Below are 27,854 nucleotides of genomic sequence, written 5' to 3' on the forward strand. Positions count from 1 at the left end.
CGGCTCCAAACACTTACTTTCCAGAGTCATGAACTCACATCTGTTTCCTGGTGACAATAATAGTTACCCATCGGTTAGGGGACGTAGTAGCAGGTGTTCAATTGCCTAAGCAGCTTTGTAGTTTACAACCAATGGTCCTTAACGTCAAACTGGCCACTGTGACTTGCAAAAGCTACAGGAGATACAGTAACTCGGTTGTCTAACACATGGGCAACTCATGATATTTTGGGCATGGGTAGTGAAATGCATTATAAACAGGCTTTTACTAAATAGTTTTTTTTGTTGTTGTTAAAAAGAGCAGGGTTACGGGTTCTTCCAAAGCATTTATGCATGCATACATTCATTTCTTTATCTCACTGTGAGTATATAAGAGAGTGTACAATGTTACAGGTAACAATTCAAATCATTCTGAAACCAGTATTTAAACCCAAATCGTCTACATGAGAGTAACATCAAAACCTGCTAAATGAATACTACAGACCTACGTATCTTAAGTTATCGTAAGTTTTGTAGTTATCTATTTGTTTGAATTGTGTGTAGTGCATGCTTTTAAATCATAGTCAAAAGTTTTAAATAGATTAGTAGAGCCCAAAACGTGACACTGCAGCTTTGTGTTGCAGGTGAGAATCTCCCCAACCACACGGTAAACTGTATAAACATCCGGTGGTGAATGAGTGCAGTAGGTGCTGTTGGGTAGTAGTGTGAGTGGTTAAGGTATAGACAGTTTTAAGCAAACCACACAGCATGAACCGATCTTCATTTCAAACAGACTCACCGAACTGTATCCACCTACACAGAACAATGTAGCATGCAGAAATGAACTGTAGATCCTTTTGCAATGCAATTTGCAGCAAATTTAAAGCAATCACACTAGATACAAAATGTTGAACCTTATTCGCACAGTTAAATGTCACCGTTTGCTTGCAAAGGTTTGGCGGAGTAATTCAATTCATTTTATGTTTAAAACATATGCATGTATATGCAAAAATTAAAGACATGAGACAAAACTGTGGTGCAATACTTTTAAAGCTTATTTTTTAACAGTCAAGGGAAACGTACAAACGCTTTTCAAAAAGAAGAAAAAAATACCACATACCACTCGTAATTTACATTCCACACAATAAATAAGATAAATAAATAAGGTAAACACAAAAAGTTAATCTTGTTATGTTCTCACAAACAAAGCCTTCAATGTTTCATAACAAGCAAATAATAAAATAACCACAACTGATTATCCTTTCAGTCACCGCTAAACTAACATGAAATCTGCAACACTCATCAGCAAAAACAAAAAAAACATATAAAAATTTATGATTTATATAATCTGTAGTGAAAAATATTCAAAAGAATATTCACTAAGTTTGTAAATGGGGTGTACAACTCACAGGGAAAGGCTAAAAATCCTAAATTAAAATAATACAAACCGATCCAAATCTACATTTTAAAAAAACACAATGAATGCATGGGGAAATTCATAGCTAATTTAAATTTTAGTGAATTGATCAGTAATTTACATTAATCTGCTTTCACCCCAATGATGCTTGCTTTTTTCTAATATTCATACGCTTTTGATGGTTCACATTGTACTAACAGGCACCTTAAAGGACAAGTTCGGTATTTTACACTTAAAGCCCTGTTTTCAGATTGATTGAAATTTGGACATATGATGCTGGCCCGAGAATTCTCGGTTTCCGTTGCATCAGCCCCCACCTCCACAACGGCTGTACAGGTGCACTGGAACAATCCTTCCCAAAATGCACCAAACCCTCCCCCACAAAGACGTGAAACTCACCGAGTGGTCAGGGGTTGCAAAAGATGCTTTCCAACAGGTGTTTTAGCATTCATTGTAAACTTGTGGACCTATTTTTCCAAACGCCTCACACCCGTATATTCTTCCGTTGAGGGCTTGAATAATAGACACTCCAGCCCAGTTGGTGGCGATAATCCACCTTTGCCAATTGCACGAATACAAACAACGTTCCCGGCGCGGAGTAATACCGTACCTCACAGCACATCTAATACAAGTCAATGGAGTTGGACAAAAACTTTGATAAAACTTGTTGGAAAGGGTCTTTTGCAGCGATTTTTGTGTGAACATATCAGTGGACACCCCTGACCACTCGGTAAGTTTCACGTCCCTGCACATGAAAGTTCAATGCACCCTAGATAGGATTGCTCCAGTGCACCCACACACACACTGCAGAGGTGGGAGGCGACACAACAAACACCCGCAAACCCTCGGGGCCAGCATCATATGTCCAAATTTCAGTCAAAACCGTTCTATTTTATCATAAACAATCTGAAAACAGGGCTTTAAGTGTAAAATATCAAACTTGTTCTTTAAAAATAGTTCACCCAAAAATGTCTTCGGTTGAACACTGTAAGCATACCGTTGACGGTACCCATTGATTTTCAAAGTAGGAAACACAAAAACTATGAAAGTCAATTGTTCAACAGAATAAAGAAACTCATACAGGTTTAGAACAACATGAGGGGGAGTAAATGATAACAGAAATGTCATTTTTGGGTGAACTATCCTTAAGTTTTTCTTTAATATCAGGTTGAATCTTTTCCATCTTTTTATTGACACTTCACTCACAAATCCTTAACAAACACTTTGGTTAAAGGGAACCCCAGCCAACCCTTTTCTGGTTCTTCATACTCATCCTCCTCCTCTTCCTCAGTCCCTCCAGTCTCACCTTGCAGACGATAACCCAGCCTCCTAAAGAAAACCTCTCCCACTTTGGAGGGAAATGGCACGTGGGCATAGACCCGGCATATTCCACTCTGCCTTACTTTAGATTCCAACCCCTGCACCAGTAATCCTCCCAGTCCCTCTCTGCGGTACCAGCTTTGAACCACCAGCCTGCATATCCGACAAACACCATGCCGACTCCAACCGTCTCTAGCCACACACCCCATAATCTCTCCATCACAGTCTGCTACCCAAACCTCGCCGGCAACCTTTGCCCTCTCCTTAATTTCATCCTCATCCACCTGCTCTCTCTCATTGGTCTTCTCTTTCTCCTTGGCTTTTTTGCGCCGTCTGGTTTTCTCTTGACTGGCGCTCGGTTTTGCTCTTCCTGCGTACGGATTGGGAAGTTCCGGTTCGGTGTCCGCATGGTAACTGCTACCCACATAGTCCCAGTATGGCCTGCTGGAGCCCAGGATGCCCACTGATCGTGGGATGGTGAGCTTGAGGTAGACGATAAGAAGGAAGACGGGAATGACCAACGCAATGATGAAAGAGTGCAGCACAAAGCGGAGGATGGAGGAGATAGTGGCCAGCATGAGAAGGGCAGCTGGACGGGTAAGGAGGTGAAGAATGAGACGGTTTTCGGTTCCCTCGCATCCTTCCTGTACATACAGATGAAAAAACAAAACAGATCCATACGATTGAAAAAGATTGTGAAAGAGAGTACAGAAAATGCAAAACATGACAAAAGAAAGGATATTGAGAAATGTTGTGTTCCCATATTCATATGAAACACATATACTGAAAAACAAACTGTTAAATGGGTCAACAAACGATCTCACCTTGATAAGAATCTTCACAGCTTCAATGTCTTTCTCCTGCATCCGGCGCAGGACTACATCGCCAAGGTCTAATCGACCCATCCCGCCTTATAAATTAATACAGATCATAGGTTAATATTAAATATATTTTTTAAATATGAACAGAATCATATCACAATTGTTTTATTGCTGCAAATAGACACGATAAATCTATTTATTGCGAACAAACAAGCGAATGAAGACAAGACAAATACACAAAACCTGGTCTGACAGACTTGACGAGAAACTTCTCTATGTCTGCTTATGGGTTTTAGGAAATAAGGCAAAAAAGGGCATTTTTATGTTTCGTGACACATACTACTTACATTTACAATACAGGCCAAACACAGATGGAGAAATATGAAGAAAAAACCATTATGAGTTTTTTACATTACATTCACAAGCATGGATCTGATTTAAAGTAGCGTGCTCTACCGTTAGCTTCAACCCCGTCACCCCCATTTAAATCCTTATATGGTAAACGCCGCCGCCTTCAAGTCTGTAAATATAGAGCATGCGTGACCTACTTACCTAATATTCATTCAAAGACGCAGGGAATTTTTAAAGCATGGTAAAGTAAGGATTCAGTTGTCTACTCTTTTCAGTCGATGTTACTTGCAATATTTGAAGGACTGAAGTAAACGGCGTAGTCTCTTCCCATAAGGAATGCAGTTTTCACCTAATCTTCTCTGTGAATACAAACCGGCGCAAATTGCGTAGTGTGGTTCTTCGTTTAAAATTTAAACGCTAGAGCGCATGCGCCATGTATGTTAGCTGTAGTATTTTGGGCGATTTCCGGAGGTGAGCATCCCTTTGCCCTAATCCATTCTAAGGTCAGAACCCTTAAAGTGAGCTTTTGTTGTCTCACGTTTGCGTTTGGAGCTCTCTTGGCGAGTTGACTGACAGGCCAATGTTGCTTTGCCAACGCTGCACGTGCGCATGAAATCCAGGATTCAGTTGTATATAAATATTATTTGTATTATTTCTTGTCAAATGCTATTTTTATCTTATTTAAACTGATTTGTTTCACTCTGCTTGGTGTTTAAAGTAGATACAGCATGTTAATAAACAGAGCAGCTATTATGAATCACTTTCTTACAATCTAAACTAGCCTTTAACCATATTGGGTATTACATTTAAATAAGTACAAATTGGACAAATAAACTTAGATATGTATGTGAAGTCAATCGATGATGTGTGATGTGCCTTTGATGCGCACTTGTGCAAGCTTCACAGTAGACTTCTTCTCTACAGTCAAAGCTGCTTTATGTCATGAAAGTGTGGACTTGAGGACCGTGAGTTTTTAGGGTTTCGTTTGGGATGGAGCTTATATTGACCGTTACAATCTCCTCCATTTGTTACAATAGTGATGCATCATAACATATCTTTGAACGTACTTCCTTGACCACGGCATGTACACTTCACTTAATGGACATTGGAAGGGCCCTTCAACAAGGGGCATTCAGATGTCCACTACCTCTACGACCTGGTATGTGAACGTGATTTCACCAAGTAAGATGTGATCCTAGATCAACATTTTCGTTAACCAATCAGATTGCAGGATTAAGATTAGTGTGCATGTTAGATTTAGGTTTAGGATTGGGTTAGGGGCTTTTAAGAAATACTCCTCAAACTATTATTTCACACTAACTTGAGGGTTTAAAAATGGTTAGGGTTTGAGTTAAGGGTAGGTTGGGGTATCTTTGATTAAAACGTTGATCCAGGATCAACAAAAAATGTTGATTTAGGATAACATCTTACTTGGTGAAATCACAAAGGGCCCTTCAAGGGTGCATAAATGCCATTTGAAAAGTGCCCTCTATTGCAAATGAGCCCAAAAGATTTATCTGTTGATTACTTCAGTATTCAATTATTAAATGAATGCAGGAAATGCAATCCCATATTAAGTAAAATATTATGTAAACAGTACAATACTAAGCATGTAAGAAATGAGTGAAACAGCAAACACAAATAACAACATTCATTCCTTTTTATTGGTAATGATCATAATCTAGTACCAATATTATTAATGAAAACAAACAGAGCAGACATATTTACAAAAGTTAATTTTATACAGTCACTGTCAACATGACAGCAAAGCTCAAAATAGTTTATAAGTGCACCCTGGATGTACAACAGAACCAGGGATTTCCTTCAATCAGAAACATTTTTCTTTAGCTGAAGTGTGTTTGATGATTGCGGTTTGTGAAACAGCTCCCCGTAGGGGCCAGGTGAATTGTTAATTTCAAGCAATATGCTTAAACCCAAAAAGTGCAGTCTATGGAAAAAACAGCTAAGAACAAATGCTGTGTCCTAAAAGGTCTATTTTGTGCAAAGGACAAATCTCAATTATGTTTTCAGTGTTCTTGTAGGTCCGGTATTGGTCCTACTGCTACAATACTGTCATGTCATCACCATCCTAATTTTTAAAACTATCAATATCTGTCCGAAAGCAACACTTTAGAATGAGGAGTGTCAACACCCGCTTGATGTAATTTCAGTATGAAAATGATGTGGTAAATAAATTAATAAATTCAAACAGCCTTAAGTTCCAATCATTCCCATTTCAGATGATATGCTTTCACCCTCAGGAATTTTTGGCCCCTCTGATGTCAATTCCTCTTGTGTGTCATTCGCTTGCTTTTCCTCGTTTCCTTCCACTAAAGTATGTCCTACTTCTGATGCATCTATTCCACTTTCTCTCAAACTGCTAGTGCTAACTTCAATTATAACAATTCCCTCTCCTCCTTCTAACTGAAAGATGCCCTCCATTTGCCCAGAGTTTGGCCCAACAGCTCTTTTAAAATTGCCTCTTGCTCCCGAACTACTGCCCTCTTCCTCAATCAGTGCAATCATTTGAACACTTTCTCCATGACCTGTGCTTTCATGCATTTTTGTTTCATTACCCAGCTCAAAGACCACATCCTGCCCTTCCAGGGGCACCAAGGCTTGAGCAGGATGGCAGGACAAGGTAAGATCCTCACCGTGTCCTCCTATGAAACCTGAGCTTTGCTGAATGTCATCCTCACTCTGAGGCTCAGTTTGAAAATGAAGTACAAATGACTTCTCTACTTCAACACCTCCCTCAGTGTCTGTATTTCCATGCCCTTCTGTCTGTCCTGCCCACTCTTGGAGTAAGTTAAGAGAGACCATTTCAGCTTTCTCTTTTCCTCCATCCCTCTCATGTTCTTCCTCTGTCTGAAACCGAAGGACATATGAATTCTCTCCTCCCTCACTATTTCCTCCCTCTTCTTGCTGTCCCTCTTCTTCAATCTGCAAGACATATGATGGCCCTGCATTATTCCTTCCTTCCATCTCAACCTTCACCTCCACCCCATCCCCCTGTTCTCCAACTTCCATATCCTTCTTCAAACACAGAACAAAGCGCTCTCTTGAGATTTCTTTGACAGGTTTCTCCCCAACTAGAGCATTCTCGGGTTCAAATCTCAGGACAGCTGAACTATCAGTTGGTGTTACTGACATAATGTCATCTGCAGGGGCAGAAGGGCTTTCAGATACTTGACTAGAGGTGACATGTGAAAGAGCTGGTCGATTATTGGCCTTAAGGTGCTGGAGCTCTGTTGTTGAAACATTAGAAGTGGCACTTAGAGGTTGTTTAGATGTGCAAGATGCATTGGATGGCATTGCTGGTTGCTTGACTGGTACAGTCTGAACGGGTTTTTGGGTGGCAGCTTTAGAATTCCGTCCACGTCTAGTTCCTCCTTTCCTGGTACGACCAAGGGTGCCTAAAATGGGACGAGCAATTGTTGATGTACTTTGGGGCTGGGCAGTGATGAGTGGAGCATTATTATTGGCCAAAATAAATCTCTGCTGTGCCTGAACTGCTTGAAGTGGCTGGATTTGACTTTGAGGAGGAGCCAAAACTTGGGGCAATCCTGGAATGGTTTGCACCAAGGAGAGAGTTTGTGGTTCTGAAGGTGTGGAAAGAGTGTTTGTACTGGATGCTGTGGGGACCAGGATCAGGTTAGGCTGGTTTCCACTGTTAGACTGGCACTGAAGAAGCAAAAAATTTTGCGGCTGTGGGGGTGGTGGAGGAGGGGGTGGAGGAGGGGCTGGCTGTGTTGGCGTGGGAGTTGACAGTGGGATCAGCTGCAGTCCTGAAGTCGTCTGGATCATAAAATAATTTTGTGATGTGTTTGGAGGTATGTCCAGATTTGGGGGTGAAAGAATCAATGTGGAATTATTATCAGTGGAAAACAATGAGGTAAGCCCTCCAGGTACATTTAAACTTAGTGTTGTTGTCTCCGAAGCCCCACCACGTTTAGCCACCTTTCCTGCCTCCTTCGTACATACTAACGCACCTCCCGAAGTATGAGTCCTTAAGTGTCTTTGCAGGTAGGAATGCATGACAAACTCTTTTCCACAGTACTGGCACTTGAAGTCCTTTTGCAAGGAGTGTGTGCGGAGGTGCAACTGCAGATTGGATGAGTGTGTGAAGCTCTTGTTGCAGTGGGAGCACTGGAATGGCCTCTCTCCGGAGTGTGTCCGTTCGTGTTGTTTGAGGTTGGAGGTCTGAGAGAAAGTCTTACCACACACTGAGCAAGCATGTGGACGTAGACCAGAATGGAGCTGACTGTGGCGACGTAGACAGCTGGTGTTTTTGAAAGACTTGCCACATTCCTGACACACATATGGACGCTCACCTGTGTGCTGGCGAAGATGGTACTGGTAGTGTGAGCTCCACTTAAAGGTCAGTGCACAGTAGGGGCACTGAAAAGCCCGAACACCTGTGTGCACCTAGAAAGCGTTAAGAGCAATTGTAAAGATGTTTAACAATTTATTTTGTTTTACAGATGATTTAGAAAACAGAGACAGGTTTAAACTAAATTTAAAAGTATTCAATCATCTATAATATTATTAGCATTATGTAACCATGTGACTGTCATGATTACATGTTACTATGTAATAACAAAGTATAATACAGATTTAATAATGCAATAAAATTACTTTTTCAGACATGCAGAAACAATAAAACAGTTTGTAGTCAGTTTGTGAAGCAGCAATGTTTACCCGTTGGTGTATGGAGAGCAGTGATGACCTTTTGAAGCTCTTGCCACACTCTGTGCATCGATATGGTCTCTCTCCAGTGTGGTCTCTCATGTGGTACCTAAGTCCTGATGAACCTTTGAATGATTTCCCACATTCAGAGCAGCGATATGGCCTCTCTATAGGGAATAGAAACATATTAAAAACACCTTTTAGAAGAATATGGGATGTGTGATGTTTCCTGTTACTAGGGCTGTGGCGGTGGCAGTTTTTTACCACTGTGACGGTAACACACCCATTCACCGCAGTGGTTATAGATTGTATGTGTGTGTGGGGGGGTGGTGCGTACATGCACACATTGATGCATATAGGTCTTGTATATAATGCATACATATATTTTGAAATATAAAAATATTCTTAACAATTTGCATGTTCAAAGGCGCCAAATTCTTTCTCCGCCGGTGGGTGCTCGTCACAGCGTCAAGCAATGCTTACGTTACTTAGCAACAAAAGATGCTCTGGAGCGCCCACGTGCTTTGAAGAGGAAAAAACAGCCATGGTCACGTATTTCGCGTGGTTTTACATGACGTGTGAAGCAACTGTGCATATGTGCTTGACCATTTCGGGATCGGCGCCTATGTGCGTGTTTATTGTAGCACCTCCATCCATGAAACAAGAAGTGAGGAACCTTTGTGGAGTTACAATGTTTCCAGCCAAGCTGAAAACACGTTCTGACGGTGTAACGCAGATTAATATTTTTTCGCAACCTTGAGTGACCAAGAGAGAACGGGCGTTTCTCAATCCGAAGGCTGCAGCCTCTGGAGGTTGCATATGTCATCAAGCCTTGTTTATTTCAGTTAACTGTGCATTAAATTTGCAAATCATAAACATATTACAACAATGAACAATTAACAAAGAATAATAGTCAACATTAAAATTGTTAATGTTATGAAATAAGACAGTCTTGATGACGTATGCGGCTTACAAATGCGACTTCCGAAGGCTGTAGCCTTTGGATTGAGAAACGGCCAATATCTTGCCTCATTGTTCTGCCCCCAAGCCAGCGGGTCATCATTGCCCCATTTCACCACCGCAGTGGTGCGGTGGTTTTGACAACTGTCACAGCCCTTCCTGTTATAATGTAAGATCAAAAGTTTTAAGATAAATGTTCTGGTCCCCACAGATGAACCCTAAACCCCACTGTAAAACAATTGTCAGCTTCACATTTTTTATAATTAAACAGTTTAACATTCACAACAACACTCTCTTACCATTATTTGTAGCAGATGTCTTGCTGCTACCACTTCTCTTGCTCCCCTTTCCTGATGCTTTGGCAGGTGGCTTCACAGGTCGCTTCTCTCCTTCCTCAGTCACAGCAATTAAACTGACATGAATCTTTCGCTCTGCATCTTCATCTTTCTTAGGGGGCAAAGGCAGCGAGAGAGAGGGGCAGACAATTTCTGCTTCCGCCTCAGCAAGCAGTCTCTGCTCAGGAGTGTGGGAGTGCTGGTGGGTGAGAAGAGACGAGAGCAGTGGGAAGGAGCGATCACATGCTGAGCAGCTGAACTGAGAACGGTTCTCAGACAAAGCAAGACGATGGGACTTGAGAAGAAAAAAACAAAATTATTGGCACAAAATACTGAACTGCCATTTAATAATATACACTGCATTTAATAACACACTTACTTCGTTTGCTCTCACCTGTGCTATGTGTCTGGTCAGGCCATTGCTGGTCTTAAAACTTTTCTGACAGTAGGCACATTCTGTAGCAGGTTGCGAGCTTGGCATGCTGGAATCAGAGGACATTTGACTCACAGATGCGGTGAAGCTCTGCAGAAGATCATATTGAGATTGCTCCGACTCATTTCGGACCCCATCCAGACCAAGTAACTCTGTCGCTTGCCCATTATCTGCAACTGTGGTGGTTTCAACAACCTCTTCAAAGTCTGCCAACAATGGTGTGGACCCCACCAGTGAGACACTACCTGCTTCAGTTTCCGTGTTATTTTCGGTAGCAACCCCTCGACAATCACCTCGCCCCAGGCTATCTAAATGTAGGGCCTGATGCTCCTCAAGGTGATTCTGTGTTGAAAATGTCTCATTACAGCTGCCACAGCTAAACAGCAAGACATTAGCGCCAGTGTCCGTCTTGCTTATATGCATATTCTCTGTGATTGTCACAGTGGAGGAAGTGGGTGTGAGGGTAAGCTGGGGCAGGATGGTTGTGCCAGAGGTAGCAGGCGTATTATGAGACAAAAACACCTGCCCGACCCCACTCTCCTGTCCACCTACAAGGCCGACCATTTCGGAAATGGTCATGCCAACAGTGCTCAAATCTTCTGTGAGCACCACCTCCACCTGTGCAGGGGCGGACCTTGAGCCAGGCCCTGCCGTCTTCCCAGCACCCTTCCCTTTTCCTTCTACATGAGAGATGCGATGCAGCGCCAAGTTTGAAGAGTGCGTAAAGCTTCTCCCACATTCACTGCAGATGTACGGGCGTTCACCCGTGTGTATACGCATGTGCTGTCGCAGATTAGTGGACTGACTAAAAGCTTTATTGCAGACATCACAGATGTAAGGCTTGAAGCCTAGGTGTACGTTCTTATGACGACGCAGACTGCTGGAGTTCTTGAAGGCTTTGGAGCAGCTGTCACATGGGTATGGGGATTCACCAGTGTGCTGTCGGAGGTGATACTGGTAGTGTGAGCTCCACTTGAAGGTCAAAGGGCAGTAGGAACACTGGAAAGTGCGAATACCTGTATGCACACTGCGATGAATCTGTATATATAAACCATTTGTAAATACAAAAACAAGTATTGCAACAAGTAAATGCTCAGAATTATTCTCATTTAAAGGATGTCAATTTTCTTAAAAAAAATCCAGATAATATACTCACCACCATGTCATCCAAAATGTTGATGTCTTTCTTTGTTCAGTCGAGAAGAAATTATGCTTTTTGAGGAAAACATTCCAAGATTTTTCTGATTTTAACGGGCCCCAACACGTAACAGTTTTAATGCAGTTTAAAATTGCAGTTTCAACAGAGTTTCAAAGGACTCTAAATGATCCGAAACGAGGCATAAGGGTCTTAACTAGCAAAACGATTATCATTTTTGACAAGAAAAAAAAGCACTTTTAAACCACAACTTCTCGTCTATCTCCGGTCCTGTGACGCGCCAGCGAGACCTCATGTAACACGTTATCACGTCAAGAGGTCACGGATGACGAATGTGAAGCTACGCCCCAGTGTTTACAAGTGTGGAGAAAGAGGGCCGTTCCGACGTTGTTGTATGTGGAATGATACTAATTAATGTCTTTGTGTCAGTTTATTGTTTTAAAATGGTCCGCAAATGTGCGTTTCATATATGTAACACGTGACCTTTCCACGGCATTACGCAATTACGTGAGGTCACGCTGGCACATCACGGGACCGGAGATAGATGAGACTTTGTGGTTTAAAAGTGCAGATTTTTTAATTTTTTAGTCAAAAATGACAATCGTTTCGCCAGATAAGACCCTTATGCCTTGTTTGGGATTGTTTAGAGTCCTTTAAAACTCTGTTGAAACTGCGATTTTAAACTGTTAAGTGTTGGGGTCCATTAAAGTCCATTAAAATGAGAAAAATCCTGGAATGTTTTCCTCAAAAAACATAATTTCTTCTCGACTGAACAAAGAAAGACATCAACATTTTGGATGACATGGTGGTGAGTAAATTATCTGGATTTCTATTGACTAAAAATGGACTAATCCTTTAACTACAGTAAAAGTTAACAACATCTGTTGTGTCCCATAATATAGGCCTAGTGGTTGACTGATATGGATTTTTTATGGGTCAATGCAATGTTGAGAAAGATATAAAGTGAATATAAGCCACTTTTACTTTTTTAAGTCAAAGTATAGGTTATTATTTAATAACTAAAGATTAATAAAGAAAAATGTGTCTTGTTTGCTTGTCTGTCTCTTTGTGAAAATAATTGTTTGTGAGATTTAAAAAAATTAAGGAACAAAGAATTTATTGGTCAAATGGAAAGATTGCTGATAATAATTTTATTTTAAATATCAGCCAATATTTGGCGACATATCAGCATATTACAAATCATCTCCAGTCATAACATGTTTTTTTTTCTCTGTGGTGGGACTGTATGTAACAAACATTTCTCACCTGTAGAAGAGAGGAGCGCTTGAATGCTTTACCACAGTCATCACACTTATACGGCTTCTCTCCAGAATGAGACCTTAAAATATTTTTACATTTTAAATAAAGTATTTTTATTTTACATTTAAGAATTATACAGAAACTTAATATTGGTAAATACTGCTTGAATATACTGAAATGAATGTCAATCATAGTAAACATTTGAGAAATGTATTCTGGTGATCTGGAAAAGCAAAACACAATTACATCTCTGTGTGTCATTCTTCAAGAAAGGCTTTGTGACCTAAATGCATAGCAAGAATAAGTTGATCACTCACCTCTGGTGGTAAAGAAGTGCAGAAGAGCCCTTGAAGGCCTTAGGACAGGTGGTACAGCGATATGGCCTCTCATTGTTATGGCTCCTCTGATGATGTGCTAGTCTAGATGACCACTTGAAACTCTTTCCACAGTCCAAACACTGAAATGGATGCTCTGGATTTTGCACTACCGGTGTAGCAGGTGCTGTTGATGATGTCACTATATCCCCTGCGAGCACCACTGTACCTGATTCTTTTCCCTCTTCTTCTTCTTCCTTCTCTCCATCCTCCTCGCCATCTTCTACAGTGGGGAGGAGAGAAGGAAATGGGGAGAGAGAGGAGGACGTCTGCGAGGGTAGGAGTTCAGTTTGGACCACCAGAGTAGCAACGGTATTGGCCATTACACCAGGTGATGTGCAGTACCAGTAGTCACTGTTTTGCTGTAATTACAGCAGCCATTGCTTATGCTTGGTGGAGTTTAGCCCAATTTTTGGCCCAAGAAATTTTTCTGAAGCCTTTTGTCCTGTTCTTAGTTTACGGGGCTGTAATAATACATTGAAATACTGTAATTATTTGATGCAAAATTATTAAAATATAGTATTTACATACAGTAGGGTCTAGGATTCAAAATCTGACTTAAAGTTGGAAATAAAATTTTGGGATTTTGAAAAATGTGAAAGCAAGGAATACTATGGTGGAAGATAATTAATTAATTAAAATAAGCAAATTTCTGACACTATTCATGTTAAAGGACAAGTTCGGTATTTTACACTCAAAGCCATGTTCTCAGACTGTTCATGATGAAATAGAACGGTCTTGACCGAAATTTGGACATATGATGCCGGCCCGAGTTCGTTGTTTCACCTCACACCTCTACAATGGCTGCACAGGCGCACTGAAACAATCTCTTCCTAAAATGCAATAAACTTTTATTTACAAAACCGTGAAACTCAGGGGTGTTCACTGATATGCTCACACAAAAATCGCTGCAAAAGATGCTTTCCAACAGGTGTTTTAGCATTCGTTGTAAACTTGTGGACCTATTTTTCCAAACACCTCACACCCGTACACTCTTCCGTTAAGAGCTTGAATAATAGACACTCCAGCCCAGTTGGTGGCGATACCGTACTTCACAGCACATCTAATACAAGTCAATGGAGTTGGACAAAAACTACGATGAAACCTGTTAGAAAGCATCTTTTGCAGCGACCTCTGTGTGAGCACACCAGTGAACACCCCCGACCACTCGGTGAGCCCCACGTCCCTGCAAACGAAAGTTCAATGCATTCCAGGAAGGACTGTTCCAGTGCACCCATACACCCACTGCAGAGGTGGGAGGCGACAGAACAAACACCCGAAAACTCTCGGGCCAGCATCACATGTCCAAATCTAGTCAAAACCGTTATTTCACCACAAAAAAATCTGAAAACAGGGCTTTAAGTGCAAAATACCGAACTTGTCCCCCAACACTTATTATTTCCTTGATTCATACAAGGATGATATAATTGATATAATTAATAAAGTTTTCCTTTTAACTAAAATCCATGGATATTATAATGCAGAATTATATGGAATCTGTAACGATTTTTTTTTGCAGTAACACACACAGACAAAGGTAATGTAATGTAATAGTGCCATTAAAATAACTTTGCATTGTATGTAACAAGATCATATAAACAAACATATAAATCAGCCCCCTTAATTCATCCCACAAGTAAACAAAACCAATCCACCTTCCCCTTTAAATCTCCTCCTCCTCTTGCTTCAGCTTCACTCCCCCTCCCTCGCTCTCTTATTTGCGTTCCAATCTTCTTGTCTCAGCGAAATGCCAAAAAATGTAAAATAATAAGATAAAATGGCTTCAAAAGGCCAAAACGTTTATATACATATCTATAGAAAATGATTTTATCGTATGATTGTTGATGTATTTGTGTTGTCAAAAGCCGGCCTTCTGGTATCCATCTCAGTCCATGTCTCTATTCCTCAAGCGTCGCGTTATTTGTCGGAATTATCGTATAATTGAATGAATTTGTTATTCCATTGGTTCATTGTTGTGAAATGGTCGGTTTTGATGTAATGATATAAGGCCGAAGTCCGCAGTGATAGTCCACACAACCTTAACAATAATGTAGAGCACAAACTAACCAGCAGTCGCCTGTGTGCGACCGCCTCTCAGTAAAGTCATCTGCTATTGGCTCTCTCGCGTTACCTGCTTAATTGCTTATTGGTCAAACAAATCACTATGACGAATATTGTCTAAAAATATGTATAAATGCGCTTAGTATTGTCAACATCAACGAGAAAAAGTCCTTTATGCTACCTTAAGTACATATTCGTATAAATACACATTATATCTTGAGCATAGACAAAGAGGGAGTCTGTTATTTATTGATCGCAGTATGTGCAAGGGATTGTGGGTAATGTAGTGTAACGAACAAAAGCGCAGCATATGTCATCTTTGTTCAGTTTATACATATATCCTGTTATATCAGCTACTGGTAAAACTATTACAGATATAAAAATTCGCTCAACTTTCTTTAAACGTTGTTTTAAACCTTTATTATGTATTATCATGTTTTTTAAAGTCCTTTTATAAATGCAATCATTATGTAATTGTAACCAGTTTCTTAAATTCTCATGTCAATTTCTTTATTGTCTCTCCCACAAAGCAAACAGATAAACAAAGTAAGTTTCTGAATTTTTAGTGCACAAATATGTAGAAATTTTCAGATTAAGTAGACATGAAAACGGACCTAAATAGAGATGATTGATAATAAGTAGTACAAAAGGTACAAAACGTCATAAGACTTAATATTCAACAGTAAAAAATAAATAATTTTCAAAATAATAACTTTTTAATATTAATATTAATTACAATAATTATTATAATAATAGCAATAAATAGTAAATACTGTTTGAAAATCTTAATAAGTAGAAAGAAAACTAAAATAATATTGTTTTTCCAATATATTGATAAAGCACTAAACCTTGCATTGTAGAAAACTATATCATACAAAATTGCATTGTATACACCAATTTACATTCAGGAACATCTATGTACAGTACCAAAGTTTCACAATACATAGTATTTTAAGGCTTGGGTTGTCTGTTTCTCCTTGATGTTGCTTGAACTAAGGTTTTTTTGAAGCATGTTCCTGAATCACAGAACAGATTTAGAAATATAAACCCCAGTATGATGTGCAAATAGAAACAACAACAACAAAGAAAGACAAGCAAAGTTCAGGTCAATACTAGTTCTCTTTCATTCAGCACTGAGAAAAATTAAACTCCACAAAATATTGCTACATAGTGGCAGAGTATTGTAACCTACAGGCAACAGTGAAAAAGAAAATCAGAAACAGAAAAAGTTGGTGATGTGTTTTTTTGTGTGATACAGGAAAAGCTTTAGGATAGACATAAATCAAAGTAAGAAAGAAAGTACACTTTACTTCCTGACCTAAAGAACGTTGACAATTTTGTTGACATATTTATCGAGAAAATCAAATAAATAGTATACAATAAATAACTAATTAATAAATAAATAAATACATAAATAACAGGGAAAAAAATGGTATAAAAAAGGCAAATAAAGGTTTAAAGTTAAATGAAACATCAAAAGCAGGATGTCGACCGGAGCAGGTACATTGAACTGTAAGTTCATGATCAGACTTCTTCACTGATAAAGATCTCAATATCCAGCCATGTGACCTAGCCTTTAAGTTTGAACTGCTGGTGCAATGTGCCAGTGGACTAGTAATGGCATCACTAATATTGATTTTTATCAACATTGATACCATTTGTTGCATTACTGCTTAAGTCCGACGTGCAGATCAAGGAACTGGCTGGTTGGTCACCGAGTCCTGGCCGTCTATGCTGTATTGTAATTCACTGCCAGATGTTGTTTGAGTGTATCTTCATGCTGGCAATTTAGATTTAAGAGTAAGGAACACTCGTGATGCCCAATCACAGAAGAGTCTGAACTGCTGCAGGAGTTCCTGGGACGACTGAACCACTTCCCAGTGGTAAGCGGGAGTAGGTGGGAGCGATGGAGAGGGGACGGTGATCCGGGGAGCCTCTGCTCGTGTCATCTGAAATTGCACAAAAAAAAGACATTATAAAGCTAGAACGTCAACACTGCTAGTTTTTCTGTAGTGCCTAAATGGGATAATATATTGATACAAATAGAAATGTGTGTTACCTGACGCTGTAAGGAGTTTATAAGGCTTTTAATATGAGAGATCATGTCTGTCAACTTTGGTACAGAGCTGTGTTGCTGTCTGCGTGTAATTCTGTTCAGCCACTCAAAATGATGCTCAAATGACTTTAGGTCTGCATGGAGTTGAGAAAGTGTAGGCTTGAACTGTAAAGACAGAGAGAGAATGTTTAAAAGAAATTAAAACTAATTGCATTGCAATCTAGCTTTTTACATTATATGCTATACAGTATAAAACCCTATTTGCACTTATACACACCTCCAGATTGTTAAGGTCACCGACTTTGCTATTGATCGCTGGAAGAGACTTGAACCTGTGGTGATCAACCTCTGTGCCAAACACGGGATCTTTCTGAAGGAAAGGGGAAAAACAAAATAGGGGTCAATTTAAAGATCAAATTTCACATCACGTAGACATTTTTAAGGAAACATTGCGTCATGGCACTTTGAGATTTTTGTACAGTCACACCCAAGAACCTCTACAATCTTAAGCTAAACATAACAAACAAAACAAGTTGTCCCTGAAATGTATCTACTGGCCTTCACTAGCACGACCACAGAATTACAGTGAACAGGAGTCAGTCAGAGTTCCCCCAAGCTTTAACTTCTTAACCTCGACAATAAAAGTTTGTGACCTGAAGCCACAGGATGTTTTCTAGAGGAGGAATAACAACATATGCAATGACTAAGGAGTTTGAAGTGGAATAGACAACACTCGGCTGCAGGGAAACTCCAGGGTCAGGACTAAATAAAGATGGAATGACGTATACGGTATGGACGGTCGCTGCCTACCTGCATTCACCACTAGAGGGAGATAGAAATAGGATTTGACATGGTAAGCTGCGAGAGGGTGAGAAATGACCGTAACTTGCTCTTGATGTTGTTTAGAGAATGCATTACACGAACTGAATGTGTTAGGTCACCACTTAAATAGACTGTTTACAAGTCAAAGGCTTGTTTGTGTAAGTTACTGTAATTAGTGCTGATAAAATCTGTTTCAGTGACAGGTGCAATATGGCCCTCACTGTACGTCACTAAAGAGGAAAACAACACCATCAACCAATCAAAAGCCAACGTGATGAAAATAGAGCCGTCTCGTGCTCAGGCCAGCTTTCCGCTGCAAATCTGTTTAAAGGCATGCGTTTTTCCCTAAATGTGTTTTGTGTACGCCTGCTCTTCATCCTCTCATTCATTCCTACTGTTTCTCTATCTGTCCATGTTAGAAGCCAGCTGATGACACACTTTGTCCCTTACTTCATCCTTCATCCATCCTTGTCATCACCTCATTCTTCAGCGCTAAAGTTGAATCTTTCTCCATCTTAATGGGCTCTCTGATCTTTTTGCATTTCTTGACACTTCTCCCCTAAAGATGATGACCTCACTCGACTGATTCTTGTCCCCTCCCTCCTTCTGTTTTCCCGAATGCAAATATGGAATGTGATAAATCCGACTGATTTTTATCAGGACACTTTGCTGTGGAGACCGAAAGCTAAACAAGCGGCCCCACACCTACACAGACCACAACTATTTACAACATGCACACTCGCACGGGCACGTACTCCCAGTCATACAAACATAGCATGTATATACAGTACACTCTCACCACCTAACACAAGTAACAGTAACGCATTCTGCGCGTACACATATACACGGTTTTACAGCTTTCTTGTGGGGACTTTCCGTTGACTCCCATTCTATTTTTCTTTCCTCGACTTGACCCCTGTAAAGTGGAACTCCATGCAAGAAGAAAAGAAACCAAAATAAATGCTTCGTGTCATTGAAACACTAACAAAATATTTTTCAAAGCACGTTGGGCCCTTTTGTCACCAGTGAGGTCTTTGATAAAGTTCTCTGCTGTAACATCTGGTACACATACACAAGGCTGCAGATGCTAAACACCCATTTATACAACCAATCTCCCACAGTGTGCTATTCTATCTAATTGTGGCAAAGGTTATGAGCCAACTGATCTTGGACCTGAGAAAGAGATGTCAAAATGAATTAGACATGAGACCATTCAAGGTCAAACACTACAACTAAACATTTTAACAGCAATATCAACAAACTAGAATCATACCTTAACAAATGATTATAACTCATACTATAGTAATAAATGCTACATCTGTATACAATTACCCTGTACAGTGGCACTGCACATAAGGTAGCACTGTACTTTTCACCTTTCTGTGCCATGTGCTTTACTCCGCCTGGTAAACAGGAGGACCTCCAAGTAACCATAGGAACAAGAATCTGTTTATGTTTCCGCAGAGAAAAGTAGGAAAAGGGAGGCCTCTGAAAGGTAAGGGGAGCAGTGTGGGTCCAAACCCCCCGAAAATATGGATCGCCATCACTTAGCAACCACAAAACCCAACCAAAACCTATGGCATCATGGCAGTCGTTGGTCTGAGTGCTGCATACTAGTTCAAGACTCTGAGCCATTCATATCATGTGTACCCCATCCCATAGCTTTGGTAAAGTCTGTGGTTCCTGCTGCTGGGCCTGAATCCAGGGATCTGTTTTTTTTGTCAGATATGCTTCAGTAATGAGCCTTATCTGCTCCCACATGAACTCAAAGCCACCGCAATGTGCTATCTCACCTCTTACTGCGATTAATACCAGCCAGGTAAATGAAAAGCGAAACGGGGAGTATGTATATATTTGTGTGCGAGAGAAAGAGAGCGACAGAGATAATAGAGATAAGGCTATTCCCATCCATAAGGAGTATAACTTTAGCTCAGCCATCTGTTCAAGTTTGATCAAGATGATCAATCTGATTACATCTAAGTACAATGTGAACTTTCTATCCTGGTTAGACGTACAGCTGCACAAGCCTTAGATAAACGACTCACCAGTAGATCCTGAGTCAGCTTGAGAAGGTGTCTGGTCTGATTGGTCAGCTTGTCAAAGTCAGGATGAAATCTCCGAGAAGGGAAGGCCGACGTTAAGAGATGCAGCTGAGCCAACAGCAGTGAGAGGAGCAGCGAAGAGGAGTCACCCAGCACTGAGGAGGAAAATAAACCATGGATTAATATTAGACGCTTGCCTTGCAGGTACACCGCTGACATTCCTGGGGTCGTCCCAGGAGGATTTACAGTTACAGAGCAACAATGTTTCCACATGTCCAAAAGCATATTAATATTTTCTGCCTGAAGACACTGTTTTGAAGAAAGGAAATCACGGTGAATGTGTAACATCACATTAGAAGTAGCGGTCTGTCATCCTAGGCGCCTTGAGCAAAAAACACTTGATCCATTATTACTGCCGACATGATAAATGCTTGTCTAATGAACTAACCGCGAGTGCCTGAGGTCACACAACTTAACACTAACAATCCAACCAGACAGATCCATATTTATAAATCCCACGTGCACTAAAGTAATTTGTCTTATCAGTTTAAGGCGTTTAATGATTAGTACATTTGTTTATTTTTTAGTCTTAAGGCGACACATATAGGTTAAAAAAATATAGTAAGTGATGTAATTACATTCTGTCGATTTGCCTGCTTAAAGCAACAAGTGCTATAAGAAATTACAGAATACAAAATATAAACGTAAAATATATCAAAAGTTACTTACATTTCATATTTGTCCAAGTCTTTGATAAAAAAGGTAGATAAGTTGCAAATAAATAAACGTGAAAATAAATAAATAAATAAACTTGTAAATAAATGAGGTTCCAGATATTGTCACGTGCTCCAAAGTTCTTGTCTCTCTCCCTGTGTCCGCGTGAACCGCTCGAGACAGTGCAGAGTGTGAGGAGGAGGAAAATGAATGAATGTCAAAAGTGCAGAATTAGCAAGAACAAGGAAAAGCAGCAAAAGTTGCTCCCAGATAAAGCCTCTATTCAGTCCCAATGTGTTGTTAAGTGTTAAACGCGAGTGAGGATGGAAAGATACACGGTGAGGGAGAGATGAGGTGTATTTAGGGAGAGACAGACAGAGAGGGATGCGAGTATGTGTAAGTCTAATTTTTCGCGAAGTGAAATGTTTAGGCTTGTTTAAAACTTCCTTTATAAAGACGGGGGTATGACACATCCTGAGTCACCACTTCATTCATAAAAACACACACTCTCTCTCTCACTCACACACACACGCACGCACGCACGCGCCTTCTCTTCAGCGCGCGCCTCCCGCCTCTGTCTGCGTCTCTTCTTGCGATTTGTTTTTTCATAAAAAAAAAAAGTTTCGTTGTTTTTATTTTCTTCTCTCTGGCAATAGCATTTTCTTCGTCTATCTCTCCGCGTCCATCCTGCTACTATCTCTCTTCCTCTGCCCCATCCCGTTAAGCGATCTGTGCCAATCAAATCATCCATCTTTTTATCTTTTCATCTGCAGATCTCTTCCCCTCTAATAGCTGCAAAAGTTTAAAAGCCCATTGTTTCATTTTATATCGGTCAATCTGAGTTTCATAACTCTGCCTTTCTTTCAAGCCCGTTATATGAGGAATAAATAAACGTTATTTGCATGCGAATGTAAAGGGGGAAGCTTTTCTGAAACGCATAGCATTGCACAGATTTACCATATAGGCTACTGTACACACCATTTCAAACTTCGCTCCTGAGACAACAGGCTGTTATTTCCAGCCTTTCCAAACTTTTTTCATTTACTGACGCTCCCCCTTCTTTCTCTCCAGGGTAAAGGAAAGAGTGAGCGAGGGAATAAAAGTAAAAGGTGTTGCATAGTGAGGCCTGTAAGTGTTGCATAGTAACAGTTAGGGCACTTGCAGAACATTAGCACTAACCCTTCAAGATGAGAGAGAAAGAGAGGGAGAGACACTAAAGAGAGAGGGGGAAAGTTAATTTAGCATATACAAAAACCAGTACATGGCACTGGAAACACAGAGTCACGCAATACAGCACGGCACAGTATTGCAAAAGAAGCAGAAAGGAGTTTCCAGGCAGAAAGTAGGCTATGTGTGAGGGGTTAATGCGACCTTAAATACACAAGTGGCATTAATACCAATCCTTGGCGAGATTTACAAAAACGTACAATTTAACACATATTTAGGAGTAAACTTGTAGGATACATTAAGGTATATACTGGGTTTAATCCCCAGTAAATGCATAACTTGAATGCACCATACATTGCTTTGGATAAAAGTGTCACCATATGCATAAATGAAACTATTTTGAATCCTTCCCATCACTTTACATTAAAAATGCAACTCCTAAGCCATGATGGTCACTGCACCCCTGCACACGCTCCATCACAGAGTGTGCAAAAAACGGCATTCACATCATTAATTTTCTCACTCTCACACACATACATACACACGGGGTGTGAGGAGGTTTTGCGGTTGCAGGGTCACAGTCTGGTTTTGTTGGGTCAGCCATAAAGAAGAAAGGGAGCAGAAAGGAAAAGATGGAAGGAAGGGAAATGGATGAGTGTGCAGGAGCGATGGAAGGATGGAGGGAGATATTGACACACTCGCTCTTTTAATTTCCCACATCAAAGGCTTGTTTGAAGACCCAGCTGGGAAAAGAATAAAAGAAAGAGTGAAGTTAGTCACTCACCAACTCTCTCTGCCTGCATGCCCGGATGGGGGTCTCTTGGGTGGTTGATGGTGAGCGTTTAAATCCATAATCTAAAGGGCGTGTGGCTGATTACATGTGTATGTGTGTGGGTGCGTTAGTGGGTAACCAGTCAACAGTGATTGCTATATGTGTGTGTGTATGTGACTGTGTGGTCCTGATGTTCGGTCCATCACATCACTAAACACAACAGAAGCAGGAGCTGTCCTGTCACAAACCCCACAGACATTACACGACTACAGCACCCACACAAACACACACACACACACACCTCCATCATGGGGGAAGTGAGACACAGGTGGGGAGCAATAAGTGTCCAGACATCCTGGTACCTCATTACTGTAATATCCCCCATTATGAGACAAACACACAAAGTCATTACGTGTAGGTCTTCTAGTCCATTTTCTCACACTGCCAGACCACCTCTCATGACATTCGCACAGCAGCACACAATAATACACACCGTTTCATTTGCCAACATACAACCTTAGAAATGTTTTTTGTTGTCTTTATTTAATGGCTTCCTTTGATGTGTCGACACCTCGGGCGAAAGGGCAGAAGCTTAATTGAACAATTAAGGCACTAATGAATTACAGGTGGTTAAAACAGGTGGTTAAAATGCTGAGTTTAAGAACTACTGTTGAAAATCTTTTTTTTAGGAATGGACAGCAGGTTTAAGTGAGACTAATTGTTAAACTCAAAGCTAAACAAGTATTATACTAATATGTCTAGAAAAAGACACACAACAATTCAGTTTAAGATCGATACACAATGTCTAGTTCAGGTGTGCACTGAAGTGAAAAGGCCTTCATTATTTTAGGTTATAGTAGATTTAAAAATGAATCCATGCACACTATGTTTCCACTTTTTTGTGATAGGTTTAGCTGAATCGAAAGTGAAAACTATACAATGAAAGAGGATAGGGAAAGAAGCTATAAAAATGTTCTTAAATAAGTTTGCTGCACCCATATAAAGCATTGCTGTATAGAACAAACTTACATTGTTTATTCTTTAAAATCTGTTCACTTGCTATAGTTCTCAAATTAAATTTGCATTTCAATATTGAACACATGCATGTCTATTTTTTGTCAGGCTTTTTCATTCAAAGCAATCATATATATTTTAAGTATGTGAATACATGGCATTTGCAATACTAATTCAATGCTCTGTTAACTGAGCCACGAGAGTACTGCATATATGCTTTGAATATATGCAAACACAAAAAATAAATTTCAAACTGGTGCACACATGGCTCACAGTGACTTTGACAAAAAGGTTTGATCTTCAATTTGTTGGTCCTAGAATAATATTTCTGTTAAAGAACCAAATGCTGCCTACTTCCATGTTATAAAGTAGGTGAAAATCAGTAGGCGTGGTGAGTTGTATGTCTAAATTTATAGTATTCGAAAAACAGTATGCGAAAACAGTGGCGGCTCGTGACTGCTCTTCCAAGGGGCGCAAATTCAAAATATGTGTTTGTTGCGTCATGTGAACCATGTGCATCGTGTTTTGACAAAATAAGTGCCTGCTGCACACACGTCTAAACTAATTATGATAAAGAGACGCTCACGTTCACAAAATACACGCAAGACAATCCCTTAACAGTAAACTCATGATTACGCATGAGATCATGCGAGTATCTGGCAAACACGATCGTCTCTTTTATCACAAACCCTTTAGACGCGTCTGCAGCAGGCACTTTTTTGACAAGACACGTGATGCACATATGTTTACTCGACGTCCGAACACATATTTTGAAATAACGAAGCACACACTTGATGGGCTACATACATGTTGTGACGAACTTCGCATCGTGCGCCCTCGGAAAAAGAAGTCACCGGCCGTCACTGGGCGAAAAGTACCCGGAAGACGTACTACTTCCAGCAAGATCCCGAAGTGTTCATTCGATGGACACTTTATTATCCTTTGAGCCACTGGAAGATGAGTTATACAATGAAGAAGAAGAAAGAAGGAGAGGTGTTTTATTTTAAAATGTTTGAAAACGCTAACAGAGCCCTATTCAAATGGAAATCCATATATTTAACAGCTGTCCCTTGTGGTTAAATTGCGCTTGTTTAACGTAATTCAAGTTAACAATTAACTTGCTGTTATGACGACGTATGTCACATCACGTATGTGATGTATTAACATTAATAAAAATACAAGGAATATTAAAACTATTCAATTATAAAAGAGATCAAATGTGTATTTTTCTCATATTTCTATTTAAAAATATGTTGGTGGGTCCCGAAATAGATTATACCTATTTGAATGGGTTGCAAAATGAAAGTTTGGGAACCGCTGGTCTACTCTTTCTGCTGTGAAAATCCATGCACACTCAAACATCCGGTATTACCCAGTAAATTGGCAGTATGCCCGCCATAACTGATGCAATATTGCCTAGCTTGTCAATGAACTACAGCTCTGTGTAGTAAATGGCGCTTCATCTGAAAGCATCTGATGGCAATTTACTACTAATCAAGGAATCAGCTTTACAAAAGGAGTTGCGCATGACAACCCCATGCGATATATCGGCGACTACACACAACTAATAAATTATGGATAAATAAATTAAACTATACAAATAAACATTACATGACAAATGCAAAGATAAGTTGTATTTTGATGTTTGTTTCTTAAGGATCACAGTGTCATCCAACAGTCACCACTTTCATTTCCTGTTAGTATTTTTCAATGTTTAGGTATCCTTAAAATCTGACTGGTTGATAGGAATATTCATGACCAACAAGGATGAAAGCCTTGATTATAGTGAATGATTATAGAATTGCGGAGTCATTTAGTTAAATGGACTCAAATGGAAATTTGGAAATGCTGGATGTTTTTAAATTATGTAAGTGAGTGTGGGGGGAGGATGAATTTGTAAACTTATTAGTCAGTGTTATGGAACAAGTTTCTACCAATCTAAATAGGTAACAAGTAAAGATTTGATAAAGCTGAGGATGTTTAAAATTCATTACCCATGAGTAACATAAATCAAACTTTGTTTAAAGTTACTCAACCGTTTCAAAACACAGTCGCTGTCAGGCCATCAAATTACGTATTTTGTATGTGCAGGACTGTGCATATCTCTGCCTCAGTCATGAACACAAAGCAAATGTGGCACTGAACTGAAAAACAGGAAGAATACCTGCAGAAGCATGATCTGATATAAAAGTAATAATTTATTCGGCATCTCATACGATACCCTGGAGGGAATTTTACTATGGCAGAGGTGGTTTAAACAAATAAAGGAAACAACAGTGAGAGTGACTCCTGGAAGATGAATGTGTGTGGGAGATTATTTTATTGAAGAGGAAAAAAGAAACCAAAGATAAATCTTGACAGGATGTTGTCGTGTCCTCTGACCTTTTCTAACTGTAAGAACCACAATCTGGCAACCTCACCCTTCTTCACCTTTCCCAAACCCTGTACCCCTCTACAGACGTCAGAGAGAAACTGAGTGTGTTAATAGCTCTATGGGAAAGACAGGAGGGGAGGGGTTAAGAAAGAATGACACACAGCAGAGAGATAGTCATTGAGCAATAAAGTGACGTTCAAATCTCTCTCACAATGCTGCAAACACACATACACAACCACATACAAACACTTCTACACCTCTAACTACCAATAATCAATCACAGAAGCAGACGAGTAAATGGTTTGGTGTAAGCAAGCAAAGCAAATGACCACACTTTGCCACTACATTCACACAAAGAAGCAGTTAATGTTACCCTGTACTGCGCCAGTTGGACAATAACCAAATAACTTCTCCTTAAGAATTGATCTCCTTGAATCCTAGCGTGCTTGGGTGGTGCTGGTGATATTTTATACTTTACTGGATAGTAACAGACACTTAGAAACCCTCACTCAAACTAGTTTACTAGTAAATCACCCGGGGTAGTAACTGTCTTCCGGCCCTTGGAACTTGGCAGGAATATTCTGATATGATACCCTGACGCACACATACACACACAGAGTCTAATGTAAGCTGTTTGTTGGAAGACATATTATATTATATTAAGAGAGGATCATTGTGGTCAGGTCAGTAGGTGAAATATTTCAAAGAAACCGAATATATTTAAAGAACAAATAAAAAATAAAAAGAGCAACATTTGATCTATTTATGACAAAACATGTTTTTATCCTATATCACATCAACTTGAAACTGATGGCATCCCTGAATAAACATTTTGGATTACCAGGTCAGAGATCACAAGAGACTGAAAGTGTGTGAGAGAGAGAGAGAGTGGAAGAAAGTAGGAGGACAGTAATGTAACAGAATAAAGAGGGATGACAACCCACACAAGGAACATTTTACAGGGTGGGCAAGTGTTTCCATGCTCTCCAGACTCCTTACCCCTCTCTTTGCGTTTCATCTGTCCATCTCACGAGCATGTTAACATTTTGCAGACTTTAGTTTGGTCTGTTAAAGCACACGCACAAAAACACAGGAATGCTGGCCGTCTCTTTTAGTCTGCTTAAACATTCTTTCCTCACCTATCATTGTATGTGTCCTGTCTAGGGGTAAGATGCCATAAAAATAATTTATGGCACTTTAAAAAAAATAAAAAAATAATATATATATATATATATATATATATATATATATATATATATATATATATATATATATATATATATATATATATATATATATACAAATTTAGGGGTCGACTGATTAACCTGTCCAATATTAAGCATTTTTATGATATCGGTCATTTTGTATACAGATTTGCAGATAAAATAATTCAATTTTAAAATGTGCTCTCACCTCTATCATCAGAGATCTAATTCTGATTGGGAGTCAGCACTTTTTATGATGATATTATTAATATAAAAATATATAGTAATATGTTATTAAGTTCTCAGAACTAAAGATATGTTTAAAAGCATTTAAAGAAAGTTTTAGTCAGAGACCTAGTTATCCTTCATTTTTTGACATTCAATTAAATTTTTACACCAGACATAATTATATTGGTTCAAAATATTGGATATCAGTCTACTCAATCGGTAATAATTGGCATCTGATAAACACATCAGTTGATCTCAAATCTAATTACCTTATTCAGAGCAATGTGTGAGAATTTAAAGGGATATT

The 27,854-nt window shown here is 39.6% G+C and overlaps 3 protein-coding genes across 6 annotated transcripts; all 3 read right to left on the reverse strand.

Moving 5' to 3' along the window:
- Nucleotides 1–1,693: 1,693 nt before the first annotated feature.
- Nucleotides 1,694–4,400, reverse strand: nat14 (N-acetyltransferase 14 (GCN5-related, putative)). 2 transcript variants are annotated; one of them, XM_055209802.2, is made up of 3 exons: nucleotides 4,087–4,400; nucleotides 3,538–3,623; nucleotides 1,694–3,357 (listed from the first exon to the last, which is right to left on the reverse strand). In XM_055209802.2, exons 2-3 carry the CDS (start codon nucleotides 3,616–3,618, stop codon nucleotides 2,596–2,598), a joined length of 843 nt encoding a protein of 280 aa, XP_055065777.2. In that variant the 5' UTR covers nucleotides 3,619–3,623; nucleotides 4,087–4,400; the 3' UTR covers nucleotides 1,694–2,595. The 2 variants fall into 2 exon arrangements, with proteins under 2 accessions (XP_055065777.2, XP_055065778.2); XM_055209803.2 differs by lacking the exon at nucleotides 4,087–4,400 and adding an exon at nucleotides 3,882–4,034.
- A 1,127-nt stretch (nucleotides 4,401–5,527) lies between these two features.
- znf628 (zinc finger protein 628) lies at nucleotides 5,528–15,210 on the reverse strand. Of its 2 annotated transcripts, none has more exons than XM_073872012.1 (7): nucleotides 14,748–15,210; nucleotides 13,036–13,556; nucleotides 12,725–12,797; nucleotides 10,264–11,340; nucleotides 9,834–10,068; nucleotides 8,587–8,741; nucleotides 5,528–8,313 (listed from the first exon to the last, which is right to left on the reverse strand). In XM_073872012.1, the coding sequence occupies exons 2-7, from the start codon at nucleotides 13,413–13,415 to the stop codon at nucleotides 6,100–6,102; spliced, it is 4,134 nt and encodes a 1,377-aa protein (XP_073728113.1). In that variant the 5' UTR covers nucleotides 13,416–13,556; nucleotides 14,748–15,210; the 3' UTR covers nucleotides 5,528–6,099. The 2 variants fall into 2 exon arrangements, with proteins under 2 accessions (XP_073728113.1, XP_073728112.1); XM_073872011.1 differs by having other exon boundaries at nucleotides 9,834–10,164.
- A 427-nt stretch (nucleotides 15,211–15,637) lies between these two features.
- On the reverse strand, nucleotides 15,638–23,405 carry il11a (interleukin 11a). Of its 2 annotated transcripts, none has more exons than XM_055209808.2 (5): nucleotides 22,739–23,405; nucleotides 20,077–20,228; nucleotides 17,487–17,579; nucleotides 17,213–17,374; nucleotides 15,638–17,102 (listed from the first exon to the last, which is right to left on the reverse strand). In XM_055209808.2, the coding sequence occupies exons 1-5, from the start codon at nucleotides 22,755–22,757 to the stop codon at nucleotides 16,929–16,931; spliced, it is 600 nt and encodes a 199-aa protein (XP_055065783.2). In that variant the 5' UTR covers nucleotides 22,758–23,405; the 3' UTR covers nucleotides 15,638–16,928. The 2 variants fall into 2 exon arrangements, with proteins under 2 accessions (XP_055065783.2, XP_055065784.2); XM_055209809.2 differs by lacking the exon at nucleotides 22,739–23,405 and adding an exon at nucleotides 20,803–22,190.
- Between the last annotated feature and the right edge of the window lie 4,449 nt (nucleotides 23,406–27,854).

This window comes from Misgurnus anguillicaudatus, chromosome 10 (assembly GCF_027580225.2).
Source record: "Misgurnus anguillicaudatus chromosome 10, ASM2758022v2, whole genome shotgun sequence".
NCBI classification, from domain to species: domain Eukaryota; kingdom Metazoa; phylum Chordata; class Actinopteri; order Cypriniformes; family Cobitidae; genus Misgurnus; species Misgurnus anguillicaudatus.

What these genes read in the sequence shown, in the direction of transcription:
- nat14 (XM_055209802.2), bottom strand. Translation starts at nt 3,618, where the DNA reads ATGGGTCGATTAGACCTTGGCGATGTAGTCCTGCGCCGGATGCAGGAG. An exon ending in CTGTGAAGATTCTTATCAAG is followed by an intron (nt 3,358 to 3,537) that starts GTGAGATCGTTT and finishes CTGTATGTACAG; the next exon opens with GAAGGATGCGAGGGAACCGA.
- znf628 (XM_073872011.1), bottom strand. Translation starts at nt 13,415, where the DNA reads ATGGCCAATACCGTTGCTACTCTGGTGGTCCAAACTGAACTCCTACCC. An exon ending in TGACCAGACACATAGCACAG is followed by an intron (nt 10,165 to 10,263) that starts GTGAGAGCAAAC and finishes TTTCTTCTCAAG; the next exon opens with TCCCATCGTCTTGCTTTGTC. An exon ending in TGCTCTCCATACACCAACGG is followed by an intron (nt 8,314 to 8,586) that starts GTAAACATTGCT and finishes AACGCTTTCTAG; the next exon opens with GTGCACACAGGTGTTCGGGC.
- il11a (XM_055209808.2), bottom strand. An exon ending in GTGACCTTAACAATCTGGAG is followed by an intron (nt 17,375 to 17,486) that starts GTGTGTATAAGT and finishes CTGTCTTTACAG; the next exon opens with TTCAAGCCTACACTTTCTCA. An exon ending in TAAACTCCTTACAGCGTCAG is followed by an intron (nt 17,103 to 17,212) that starts GTAACACACATT and finishes GTGCAATTTCAG; the next exon opens with ATGACACGAGCAGAGGCTCC.